The sequence below is a fragment of the Myotis yumanensis genome, unplaced genomic scaffold (assembly GCF_028538775.1).
Source record: "Myotis yumanensis isolate MYYU_CA2020_CCGP unplaced genomic scaffold, mMyoYum1.0.hap1 SCAF_18, whole genome shotgun sequence".
In the NCBI taxonomy this organism is placed as follows: domain Eukaryota; kingdom Metazoa; phylum Chordata; class Mammalia; order Chiroptera; family Vespertilionidae; genus Myotis; species Myotis yumanensis.
This window is the reverse complement of record NW_027223769.1, coordinates 5,646,857-5,660,402: the sequence shown is the minus strand read 5'-3', so window position 1 is coordinate 5,660,402 and position 13,546 is coordinate 5,646,857. Positions and strand designations below refer to the sequence as shown.

Below are 13,546 nucleotides of genomic sequence, written 5' to 3'. Positions count from 1 at the left end.
AAGTTAAAAACCCCACAAGTTGCCCTAACCGGTTTGGCTCAGTGGATGGAGCGTCGGCCTGCGGACTGAGGGGTCCTGGGTTCGATTCCGGTCAAGGGCATGTACCTTGGTTGCAGGCCTATCCCCAGTGGGAGGTGTGCAGGAGGCAGCTGATCAATGTTTCCCTCTCATCGATGTTTCTAACTCTCTATCCCTCTCACTTCCTCTCAGTAAAAAATCAATAAAATATATTTTAAAAAAAGATAAATCAGTCTACTTTTTAAAAAAAAACCCACAAGTTACAGTACAATATATTAACATGATCTCAGTTATATAAAAACATAATCCTCACTCCCCGTACCCCCTATTTCTGATTGTGTGTATTTTAATGCATAGGAAAAGGTTAAGACCATAGAGCAAACTGTAAGCTATGGTTGCCTATAGACAGGCAGTCAGGATCCCCACCTTCAGATGTGTAGATTGTCCCTAGGAGGAGGGGAATCTCACAGGGGGTCATCCACCCATAGAGGGCTATGTTTTTAGATTCTCGTAGAGGAACTAAATGTGTTAGAAGGGCATTCCTGATGGGATTGAGTGTTGTGCAGCAGCTGTACCTTTAGAATTTTCTGCAGCAGCAATGTATTTATGTGTCTCTTGGTTTAATGAACATTTTTATTTCCCAAGAGTACATTTAAACAGATCTGTTTTGTGATATGGGATAAATTTCATCTCTTAATTCTTTCATTTTTACTTTGCAGTGACATGAACTCAAGGGCTGGGTACCCTGCTCAAGTTTACAAAACTACCAGTGCAGAGACTCCTCAACCTTCACAGCTGGCCCAGTCCAGCTCCTTCCAGCTCTCTGCCTCCGTCCCCAAGTCCTTCTTCTCCAAGCAGCCTGTGGGGAATAAACACCCAACAGGGTGGAAGAGAACAGATGAGACCCCGCCACGGCCACTTCCCTTCACTGACCCAAAGAAGTAAGTGTCTGGTCACCCACTAAGGCAATGCAGGATCAAAGGCTGAGTGTCTCGGGGCCGGGAAGACAGTGACACCTCAGTCACTGATCATCAGGACACTGTGCCAATCCGTACACTGGGAGTACAGCTGTGAACAGGTCCACTGGGGTCCCTGCCCTCAGAGAGCTGACATTTTGGTTGGGGAGACAGAGAATAAATAGGATAACTAAGAAAAGCACACAGTGCCCAACTGGCGTGGCTCAGTGGTTGAGCATCGACCTATGAACCAGATCACGGTTCGATTCCCTGTCAGGGCACATGCCCAAGTTGTGGGCTTGATCCCCATTGGGGGGCATGCAGGAGGCAGCTAATCAGTGATTATGATCATTGATATTTCTATCTCTCTTTCCCTCTCCCTTTCACTCTGAAATCAATAAAAATATTTTTTTTTAAAAAAAGAAAAGCACATAGTAGGTCAGTCAGTGGCTAGCACTGTATAGTGTCTGGATGAGGAACATTCCAAGCAGAGGGAATAGTAACTGCAGAGACCCATGCTTGGTCTGTAGGAGGAAGGCCAGTGGTTGGAACAGCGTGAGCACGTGAGATCAGAGAGACGATGGGGACAGGTCACTGAGGGTCTTGTGACCTGTCTTGGCATCTGCTATAAGTGAGGTGGCACCACGGAAGTGTGTGGAGCAGAGGAGGAACATTATCTAAATTGGGTGTCCTTGGGGCCCCTACCTCTACAGGTGGGGCAGGGCCTGTGAGGAGCTGCTGTGACAGTCCAGGCAGGAGACAAGGAGGCTGGAACAGGCTGGAGGCCCAGGAGGATAAGGGCTGCTTCGGAATAGATTCTCTGTAGTAGGAGTAGACAGAGTTGTTGGCAGGTTGGCTGTGGTGTGAAAGAAGGCAAGGTAGAGATGATAGCAGCTCTTGTAGCCTTGAACTAAGATGGGACTGAGCAAGGAGCAGGCTTGGGTGGAGCTCCGGAGCTCAGTCCTGGATGGGTTACATTTGCAATGTGCAGAAGACATCGAGGAGGCAGTCGGGGGAGGAGTCTGGAGCTCAGGGAAGAGGTCAGGCTGGAGAGAGAAATGTGGATGTCATCAGCATAAAGTGGAGGAGCTCACCCAGGACCAGATGTGGGTAGAGAAGAGGGAAGGTGTAAGACTAGGCCCAGTGTAAGACTGGGCCTAAGGAGGAGCCCAGGCAAGTGTGAGGTTTGGGGAGCCCAAGAGTGATGGACCGAAAGCTGTCAAATGGATGAACCTGATGCCTGTGTAGGAGTGAGCCTCATGGAGGTGACTGGAGGGTGCAGGAGAGAAGGGTGGGGCAGAATTGGAGGCAGCTGTGTGTGGAGTTCGTGAGGAGAGGAGTATGCAGTTAAGAAAGGGTTTTTGTTTTTTTAAGGTAGGTGGAAATGATGTCTAACATTTATGAAGTCCTCACTGTACGACAGTCTTGGTTCTAAGCTAATGTGTGTCGATTAATTCAGAGAATCTCACAGGATTTCCATGAGGTAGACCTATTGTTCATTCCCAGACTCACACAGCTGGTGAGGGAGGGAGCTTGGCTCGGAGTCTGGGAACCTGGGCCAAGGCTCCTCTTCTTTTGTGTGGGAGCAGACCTGTCTTCCTCCGTTCTGTTTGTAAGGTTGTCCTTCTTAACCTGGATGGAGCCATTCAAATGTGTGAATAACACAGAGCTCATAAGGACAAGTGTCAGGAGACAGAAGCCAGGTCCCCGGAGATGGTGGTGGGCAGGCAAGCCTGCTGCAGTCACACTGAGAATCCAGTTCACACACCTAACAGCCACTCAGGCCGCTCTGAAAACTAGGTTCACATCCTCGCTCCCCTGAGTAAAATCCCCAGCAGCTTACCCCTTTCCAGGATTATTGATAAAGTCACACATTTACTGAGGACATAATTTGTACCAGGCAACAGTGCACCATGTGTTTTGCCCAAACTCCCATCCAGACTCTACATGATCTTCCCTTTTGTCCCCTTGCCTTCATGTCCTCTCACTCTCCCCCTCGCTCACTGCCCTCCAGCCACGTTGACCTCTTGCTGCTCCTCAAACTTGCCAAATACAGTGCTGACCTCAGGGCCTTTGCAGGGGCTCTCCAATGCCTGGACACTCTTCCCCCAGGTCTTCTGGCTGGCTCCAAAGGGGCTTAGTCTAATGCCCCCTCCTCAGATGGGCCTTCCCATCCTTCCATAGCCCCTGCCATCATTCTCACTTTTCTCTGTTCCATTGCCTATTGCCCCACAGGAAAGCAGGTACTACTGTCTTGGTCACTTGTCACCTGCCTGGCACTCTGTGGGTGCTCCGTCAGAGAAAGTATGAGCCATGCATCTCATTCTCACCTCATCCCCATATGATCCTGTAAGGCCCCCACTTTTCAGGGTGGCCAGAGGGCCAGGCCCTGCTGGCCCTGTTATGTTCTCCACAGTGACAGCTGCTCTGGCCACCCTTCCCCTGCGTGCTGTTCCCTCTGGCTAGGTGCCTCCAACCCCAGCTGACTCACTCCTACCCCCCTGCATTGGTGTGCAAGGTCTGCCGAGACAAATACCACAGAGTGGCTCAACAACAGAAATTTATTTTTCCACAGTTCTGGAGGTTACAAGTCTGAGACCAAGGTGTCTGCAGGGTTGGTTCTTTCTGAGGACCTTGAAGCAAATCTGTTCCACATCTGTCTCTCAGCTTCTGGTGGTTTGCTGGCAATCTGGGACTTCTTGGCTTCTGCCAATTCACCTCAATCTCTGCCTTCATCTTCATACATTGTTCTCCCTGTGTGCATGTCTCTGTCCACATTTCCCCTTTTCATAAGGACACCAATCATATTGGATTAGGGTTTACCTTAATGACCTCATTTTACCTCAATTACCTCTATAAAGACTCTATTTATAAATAAGGTCACATTCTGTGATCCTTGTGTTTAGGACTTCAATATATCTTTTGTGGGGAGACCCATAACACCAGCCCTCAGGTATCAATCTGCACAGACATGCCATACTCGGAGAAGCCCTCCTAACCCCCATCCAGGCTCCTCCCTCCTGCTGACCTCATGGTGAAGGTCCCAGGGCACATCATGCCGCTTTGTTGCACCTGCTGGACAGAGATTTAGGAGAGCAGAGACACCTGGACCTCAACTAGGGCCTGGTACATAGTAGATGCTCAGAAAATAGACCTGGACACATGACAGTCCTAAACAAACAGCCACCTCCTTTTTCCCAGGAAGGCTGTCTGTGTGTGTGTGTGTGTAAACAATCCATAAAATATTTGAAGACACAGAGTTTCATGGGTTCTTATAATATTCATTAATTGATACTTAAGTTTTCATCATATGTGTAGATACTATTAATTTAGAATTATTGCTCTTCTCCATATACTTCCATTTCATAAAGCTTTCTAGTTCAAGCTCTCCCTGAGCATTTTGGAGATAGTATCTTTGTCATTGTTAGAGACATTTCTGAGTCACTATCCTAGTTTTCCAGAAAATATCATCACTTCCAGTTAATTATTTGAGGTTAAACATGTTTTTCTTTTTTTTTGGAGAGAGAGAGAAAGGGAGAGGGATAGAGAGATAGAAACACTGAAGAGAGAAAAACTTCATCAATTGGCTGCCTCCTGCAAGCCCCCTATTGGGGATCAAACCCTCAACCCAGGCATGTGCCCTGACTGGGAATCAAACTGGTGACTTCTTAGTTCCTGGGTCAGTGCTCAACCCTGAGCCACACGGGCTTGGCTGATCATGTTTTTCTTGATGCTGTTACTGAAATTTTATCTCAAGGCATAAGAACTCATTTGTATAACTTATTTACCTACATTTACATACCTGCTCTACCAGGTACTGTTGTAAGCCCTTTACCTGCATTAACTCATTTAATTCTCACTACAGAATGGAGAGATCAGAAAAATTGAGGTGCAGAATGATAGAGTCACTTGCCCAAATTCACTCAGTTAAAGTTAATTACTGCAAATATTACAAATGCTGGTTTTGTAGTTGTTGGCCCCACAAAGTCACCACATATTATGATCTTATCTCCCCCAGGACAATTACCTAATCTATCTACTATATTTCTTTGCCTCCTTGCTCATTGGTTCTGGTCACACTGAGGCTGTGCATCCACCAGAGAAATGACAGTGGCTGTGGCTAACACAGGGATCCCTGCCTTCAGCCACACTACTCTCCTTGGGTTGGCCCCATTTATTCTCCTGGCTATCCCATGAGAAGGATCCTGTTTCTATCACCATTTCCAGATGAGACACAGTACCCAGCCCAGGTCACCCAGCCAAAAAGTGGCAGAGCTAGGATTCATACCCAACAAGATAACTAACAGCATCTCATCATGTGAGAGACTCAGGGAGGACACTCACACAAGGCAGTGACTCACATTTTCTGAGGATGGGTTTCTTGGAGGGAACAGTCTCTTCTGTATTTGGCACTCCCTGTTGAGCACATGCTCTCTTTGGTGAACAAAAGATGCAGTGAGCTAGTGAAGGACGGGGAATCTGTATGCAGAGGGAATTGAGAGCATCTGCCACAGAAGGTCCCTCATGCTCAGTCCTTCTGCTGCAGACCCCAGTCAATGCTGGCAGCTCCGTCTCAGGAGATGGCCAGACAGCACCCTTAGACCACTTTGTCCCAGGACTCTTAATTGATTGACCTATTGTATCCCAACCTTTAGAGAGGCAGAACAACATGGGGGTCAGGGCAGGAATCCCTCATTGGCTGCTTACCCCCTCTTTAGCTCCTCAGTTTTCCTCTCTTTCTTTTTTATTTTATTTTTTAATTTTTAAATTACAGTTGACATTCAATATTATATTAGTTTCAGGTGTACAACACAGTGATTAGATATTTATACAAAGTGATACCCCCCCCAATAAGTCTAGTACCCACCTGGCACCATACATAGTTATTACAATACAATAGAAAGGAAATTAATTAGAAGAAATATTTTGATATTACTATTTGCCCTTTCTCTATAATAGAAGTGTCAAAGATGAAAGAATATTAGTAAAATGTATGTGAAAATCTTATATAATAAAACCCTAATATGCAAATCGACCAAACGATGAGCGTTTGCCCCCCAAGAGGGAGGCGACTGGTGGCAGCACGATCGGGGTGGGGCCAGCCAGCAGGGGGCAGGGAGGGCCGGTTGCCCCGCCCACCAGTCACCCCACAGATCAGCCCTGATCGCTGCCAGGCCTAGGGACCCTACCCTGTATATTGGGAACAGTCTCTTAGATTTAAAAATTAAAACCTGGTAAGGCTACTCTAACACTGAAAAAACAGGATGATACAACAATGACATGCATGGACTCTGGCTTGCACATTTATGGTCAACCCTGATTCTGACACTTATACTAGTAACTGTGTGACAAAGCCAATTACTTAACTTCTCTCTGCTTCAGTTTTTCCACCCATAAGATGGGGAAAATGGTACTGCTGCCTCAGAAGGATCATGTTATATACTACTTTTTATAATCAGGGCAAAAAAATGTAGCTGCCCATACAACAAACAAGATGCCTTTCACCTGTATGAAAAGTATGGTCACTGGTGCATGCAGCGTCCCAGATTGTGATAGGGGATCATGTCTGAACTGGCAGTCGGACATCCCCCAAGGGTGCAGGCCGGGCTGAGGAAACCACCCACCCACCCACCCCCTGTGCATGAATTCCATGCACCAGGCCTCTAGTAATATATAAATTGATGAATAAGTAAATAATAATGTGATATAAAAACAAAAACATGATATAAAAACAACAGAAACATGATATAAAAACAACATTGATAAAAACAATGATTGACAAATTGATTAAACTTACTCTAATATCTCCCTGTATACCACATTAAGAGTGAAAACACTTTCAGAGTGCTCGACTAATTTCCCTTGTGTGAAGTATTTACAACTTTAACATCATACGCTTTTCAAACTCGAGAGAAAGCAACATATAACTGACCATGTCTGAAAACAGGTTTGGTTAGGAATATTTCTACTCTGACTAGAGTTTGTCCTTGTGATTTATTAATAGTCATCACAAATGCTGGCATCACGGGAAACTGTCTTTGAATTAATTTAAATGGGAAGCCAGTGTCAGACGGGGACAAATCAATTCTTGGAATCAGAACAGCCTCTCCTTCCACAGATCCTGTTAATACTTCAGCTTCAATTATGTTAGGTTGCAATCTTGTGATAATAAATATAGTACCATTACAAAGATCCCATTTACTATTAAAATTTCTCAGTAGCATGATGATTGCACCTACTTTCAATTTTAATTTATGACACGGAATTCCCGAAGGAGTAATACTATTAAGAAATTTGATGGGAAAGTTTTCCTTTTCGGCATCATCTGTGGAATCAATGGAATCATCACTCAAATAGGTGTAAAAATCTCCATTGAGTATATCCAAAATTCCTTCATTTAATTTATGAACATGCTCATCTTTAGGACAAAGAGTTGCATGTTTACACTATTTCCAAAGGTAGCTTCAATAATAGATCCGTTACAAATCATTTCACAGGGGGTTTCAATAATATCCATTCCTAAATGAAAACTGCTATCAAGTTTGCCATCTCCAAGTTTTATTAGCCATTCACTATAAGCAGAATCCTCTGATCTCATATTTGTTTTAAGAGACAACTGTCTGAAACATCCCTAAACATTACAGTACTTTAAACTCATTTGTACTATGGCCGATCGCATAGCATATGGCACAACACTGAAACATTGTTGAAAATCCCCTCTGAGAAGGAGAACTTTTCCACCAAATGCAACATTCAGATTCATAATTTCTCTTAGTATCTATCTATGGCGTTTATAGCATGACTGGATGCCATAGTGCATTCATCAATAATGATAAGTTGGGCCTTTTTTAATGGTTTTAGCAACTTCACTCTTTATATCGAGTCTAGAAATTGAAGTTTCATTTAATGGAATTGGTCATTTATATTGGGAATGAAAGGTTCTTCCACCGAGGAGTAAATTTGCAGCAATTCCTATAGACACTGTGGGTAAAACAGTACCACCATGACCTCTAATATAATGTATTAGAACTTTATAAAAATACTAGAGGCCCGGTGCACAAAAATTTGTGCACTCGGGGGGGAAGGGGGGGTCCCTCAGCCCGGCCTGTGCCCTCTCGCAGTCTGGGACCCCTCGGGAGATAACGACCTGCTGGCTTAGGCCTGCTCCCAGGTGGCAGAGGGCAGGCCCAATCCCTAGGTACAGCCCCTGGTCGGGCTCAGAGCAGGGCTGATTGGGGAGTTGTGATGCCACCCTCAGTCACGCTCAGGGTAGGGCTGATTGGGGGGTTGGGGCACCACCCCCTATCACACTCAAGGCAGGGTCAATGGGGAGGTTGCGGCACCAACCCCTGTGATGCACAGAGCAGGGCCAATCAGGGGGTTGGGGTGCTGCCCCCTGTCACTCACAGAGCAGGGCCAATCAGGGGGTTGGGGCACTGCCCCCCCCCCCCCGCCGTCACGCACAGAGCAGGGCCCATCAGGGGGTTGGGGAGCTCCCCCCTCTCATGCACAGAGCAGGGCCCATCAGGGGGTTGGGGAGCTCCCCTGTCACGCACAGAGTAGGGCCGATAGGGGAGTTAGGGCACCACCCCCTGTCACACTCAGGGCAGGGCCGATGGGGAGGTTATGGCTCTACCCTGTCACAGACAGAGCAGGGCCCGTGGAGGGGGGGTGGGGTTGGGACGCCACACCCTGTCACACACAGAGCTGCAGGGCGATCAGGGGGTTTGGGCGCTGCACCCTGTCATGCTGATCTGGTGCCAGGAAGCCTCGCTGCTCCACTGATCCCGGTGCTGGGAGGCATATTACCCTTTTACTATATAGGATAGAGGCCTGGGGGCCGGCTGGTTTGCCCTGAAGGGTGTCCTGGATCAGGGTGGGGGTCCCCACTGGGGTGCCTGGCCAGCCTGGAAGAGGGGATGATGACTGTTTGCAGCTGGTCACACACCCTTCAGGGTGAGGGTCCACACTGGGGTGCCTGGCCAGCCTGGATGAGGGGATGATGGCTGTTTGCAGCTGGTCACACACCCTTCAGGGTGGGGGTCCCCACTGGGGTGCCTGGCCAGCCTGGGTGAGGGGCCGAGGGCTGCTTTCAGGCTGGTGGTTTTTTTTGTTGTTTGTTTTGTTTTTGTTTTTTTTTAAATTAAATCTTTATTGTTCAGATTATTACATTTGTTCCTCTTTTTTCCCCCCATAACCCCCCTCCTTCCAGCTCCCACCCCACCCTCCACCCTCACTCCCCACCCACTGTGTTCATCCATAGGTGCATGATTTTTGTCCAGTCACTTCCCGCATCTCCCACACCCCTTTTTCCCCCAAGAATAGTCAGTCTATTCCCTTTCTATGTCCCTGATTCTATTATAATCACCAGTTCATTCTGTACATCAGGTTATTTATTCACTTGATTCTTAGATTCATTTGTTGATAGATGCATGTTTGTTGTTCATAATTTGTATCTTTACCTTTTTCTTCTTCTTCCTCTTCTTAAAGGATACCTTTCAGCATTTCATATAATACTGGTTTGGCGGTGATGAACTCCTTTAGCTTTTCCTTATCTGTGAAGCTCTTTATCTGACCTTCAATTCTGAATGATAGCTTTGCTGGATAAAGTAATCTTGGTTGTAGGTTCTTGGTATTCAGCACTTTGAATATTTCTTGCCATTCCCTTCTGGCCTGCAAAGTTTCTGTTGAGAAATCAGCTGACAGTCGTATGGGTATTCCCTTGTAGGTAATTGAGCCTCTTTCTCTTGCTGCTTTTAAGATTTTCTCTTTGTCTTTTGCTCTTGGCATTTTAATGATGATGTGTCTTGGTGTGGTCCTCTTTGGATTCCTTTTGTTTGGGGTTCTCTGCGCTTCTTGGACCTGTAAGTCCATTTCTTTCACCAGGTGGGGGAAGTTTTCTGCCATTATTTCTTGAAATAGGTTTTCAATATCTTGCTGTCTCTCATCTTCTGGCACTCCAATGACTCTGATATTAGACCGCTTAAAGCTGTCCCAGAGGCTCCTTACACTATCTTCACACTTTCGGATTCTTTTTTCATTTTGCTTTTCCAATTGGGTGTTTTTTGTCGAATCTTTGGTTTGATTATTGTACTCCTCTGGTCTGCTATTGGGTATAATATTCTTTATTTCAGTCCGTGTATGCTTACTTTCTAATTTCTTTATCGTAGCATCGAGGGTCTCATTAGTTTTCGTGAGGCTCTGCACAAATTTATGGCAAGCCCTCAAAATTGCGATTCTTAGCTCCATATCCTCCATTTCTGTCATGTTTTTTTGTCTCCGCATCTTTTATGCTTTCTTGGTGCACCCCCTTGTGGTCTCTGTGCGCAGTCTTGTTCTAGCCAAGCCTTAATTGTTGTAGTTAACACTAGAGGGGTTTGACCACCAGGCCGGCTGGCTGTGGAAATCAGCTGTGTGGAAAACGTCTGCCTTCTGGGGAGGTGCTAATCCAGCCTTTGCCTGAGGCAATCGGCAAATGGCTGTGCGCAGGTTTTGGGCGGGGCGGGATCAACAGGGCGGGCGGAGGGAGCAGTTATGGCCACGCTCAGTCCCGTTCCCAGAGGCTCTGCTTCTCAGAACCCCAGCAGCCGCTGAAAACCTCGGAGAGAAAGCTGCCCTCAGGTCCCAACTGATGCCGGATAATCCCGCTTCTCCCATTTGAGTCTGGGTCCCTAGAGACTCGCCCGGATCTGGAGCCCAGAGTCTGAGACTCACTCCCGGCAGAAAACGACAACCGCGCCCTCAGCCACCAGCCCGCTTTGCGCGCGCACCTCGGTACCTTTGTATTTTCCACACTGCGCCGCCTCTGAGCCTCGATTTGCTGTTCTCTTTCCTTCTAGTTGTAGAGTCTCTCTTCAGCCAGCCTTCCTGTGGTTCTGGGTGATGTCCGTTCAGTCTTTTAGTTGTATTTTTGAAATGGTTGTTTGCGGCAGCGGTCTCCGGTGTTTACCTACGCCGCCATCTTGGTCTCTCTCCCAGGCTGGTGGTTTTGACTAAAGCTCCCAACCGCTCCTTTTTTTCTTTTTTTTTTTCTTCTGGGCCAGCTTTAGCTCTGGCTCTAGCTCTGAGGCTTCCGCTGCTGGTTTGTTTGCCGTTCTATAATCGAAACAATGTATAACTTCAGCTCTGAGATCCCGGGCCTATATTTGTTAGAATGTTTCAAACTGCCAGCTCAGAGGCCGGCAAGTCAGGCGGGGAACGTTGGAGTCTGCAGTCACTGGAGCAAGCAAGCCTCATGTTCGCTTCCAGCTGCCTGGCTGCCGGCCGCCATCTTGGCTGACAGTTAATTTGCATAAGGATACACTGATTAGCCAATGGGAAGGGTAGCGGTCGTACGCCAATTACCATTTTTCTCTTTTATTAGTGTAGATTTTTTTCCACTACCGCTTGGACCATCCAAGAAAAAGCATTTGGGGTGTACAGTTTTATCTTCGATGGCAGAAGTTATAGTCTGAAAGGCTGCCAACTGTTCATCGTTCAGAGAATTGATCAAAACCTCTGCCTGTTGTTGCTCGTACGATTCATCACATGTGTTTGTATTCGTTAATAAAGGATAGTCCGGAAGTTTGAAATCCCAACATTTCATTCCATGCAATGTGAATACTTCTTGAATTTTGTTAAGGGCGTGCATTTCATAATTCACACAGGCATGCATGAGTCAACGTTTATTTTTAAATTGCCAGTGTGCGTCCTATGTACCAACCAGACGGATGGACGGACGCACGCACGCATGCACAGTCGGTCAGATTGCTGACTACATTCCCCATGCTGGGTCAACACTCAACCACTTGTGACTGTGTTTATAACTGGCAATTTGTACTTTTTCCCCCCCCCCAGGATTAACCAGAGCTCTTTATTCTTCTACTTTATTCGTTCTAATTCTCTACATTTAGAATCCAAAGAACGTAGCTTTTATCTTTTCCTTTACATCATTTATCTGGTCGTGGGAAAAAGTAATGGAAAGCAGCATTTTCAGCCAAGAGATTTGCAGGAGTTGATATATTTATTTACATTGAAGATACTCAGCTGGAATGGGCAATTTGTGCTTTTTAATCCCTTCTCCTTTTTCACCCATCCCCCCAAATCCCCTCTCATTCGGTAACCATCAAAATGTTCTCTGTATCTATGATTTTGTTTCTGTTTTGTTTGCTTATTTTGTTTTTTAGAATATACCTATAAGTGATATCATATGGCATTTGTCTTTCTCTGTCTGACTTACTTCACTTAACATAATACCCTCTAAGTCCATTCATGTTGTTGCAAATGGCAAGATTTTCTTCTTTTTTTAATGGCTAATATTCCATTGTATATATGTTCCACTTCTTCTTTATCCACTTGTCTATCAATAGACACTTAGGTAGTTTCCATATCTTGGCTATTGTAAAAATAATGCTGCAGTGAACATAGAGGTATATGTCTTTTCAAATTAGTGTTTTGGGTGTCTTCAGATAAATACCCAGAAGTGGAATTTCTGGGTCATATGGTAGTTCTATTTAAAATTTTTTGTTGTCTTTTTTTTTTTAATCCTCACCCAAGGATATGTTTGTTTGTTTTTTCATTGATTTTAGAAGGAGGAGGGGGAAAGAAAAACATCAATGTGAGATAGAAACATCATATGCACCACCCCACCTGGGAATCTAACCCACATCTTGGGCATATGCCTTGACCAGGAATCGAACCCTCCACCTTTCAGAATAAGCTCAACCAACTGAGCCACAAACCTCCATGCTATTTTCCATAGTGGCTGCCCCAATTTATAATCCCAAGTTTTCCTCTCTTTAAATTGGGATGACAGTCCTACCTCTAGAGTTGCTGTGAAGACTTACTTGAGTTAGTTCATGTGAGACACACCTCCCCCGCCCCCAGCACTGAGTTCAAGTTGCACAGGACTTAGCAGGCGAGGGCATGACAAGGTGAATGGCTTCCCAGGCTGACTGGGGGAGGCCAGGCTAGAACAGGAGATAACCAGCAGCCCTCAGCTGTCCCGATCTTGACCCAATTGAAGGGCTCACACTGCCCTGCAGGCTAGGGGTCCCTCAGCCACCTGAGAAGCCTCCCAAGGCTGACACAGCCAAGAACAGGCCTCAGCTCTTCCAGGGATTGTCTACACTGACACCACTTATCCCTGAGTGGGAAGCAGGTCAGCCACAGCACATAGGGTTGTTATTAGGTACATGTGTGTTGGCCCCTGGCCCCCAAACCCAGAGCCCAGTGAGGAGGATGCAGGCCCTGGAGGAGAGCCTCTATCGTTACCTTAAGGGTAGAGTGGTGGTTAGGGAGGGCAAGCCCAATGGGTCACACCCGAGGACCCAGGCCCCAAGTGTCCTCATCTTTAAGAGGCGCAGCCCTGCCTCATATAGGACGATTGAGATGAGATGAAACAATGCACCCCCTGTCTCTGCACTTCTGCCTTTTCCACCAGCTCTGCTGTTGTGTGTCAAACCCTTCAGAGCATCACTGCCCTTGCCTGCAGAGTGAGGTGATGGTAGCACGAATGCCTCTCACAGTTGCTGTGAGGAATAAATGCCACCACATGAGACACACTGGCCCCAGGTGAGGCCCACGTCACAAGG

At 46.4% G+C, this 13,546-nt stretch overlaps 1 protein-coding gene across 10 annotated transcripts in view; it reads left to right on the top strand.

The window, feature by feature from the left end:
- Positions 1-13,546, top strand: part of SIPA1L3 (signal induced proliferation associated 1 like 3) — a 306,933-nt gene that overhangs the window by 267,634 nt on the left and 25,753 nt on the right. For all 10 annotated transcript variants that reach the window (XM_070398660.1, XM_070398659.1, XM_070398657.1 and 7 more), the window contains one exon: positions 738-959. In XM_070398660.1, coding sequence (XP_070254761.1) covers positions 738-959 — 222 coding nt within the window. The remainder of the gene's footprint in view (positions 1-737; positions 960-13,546) is intronic.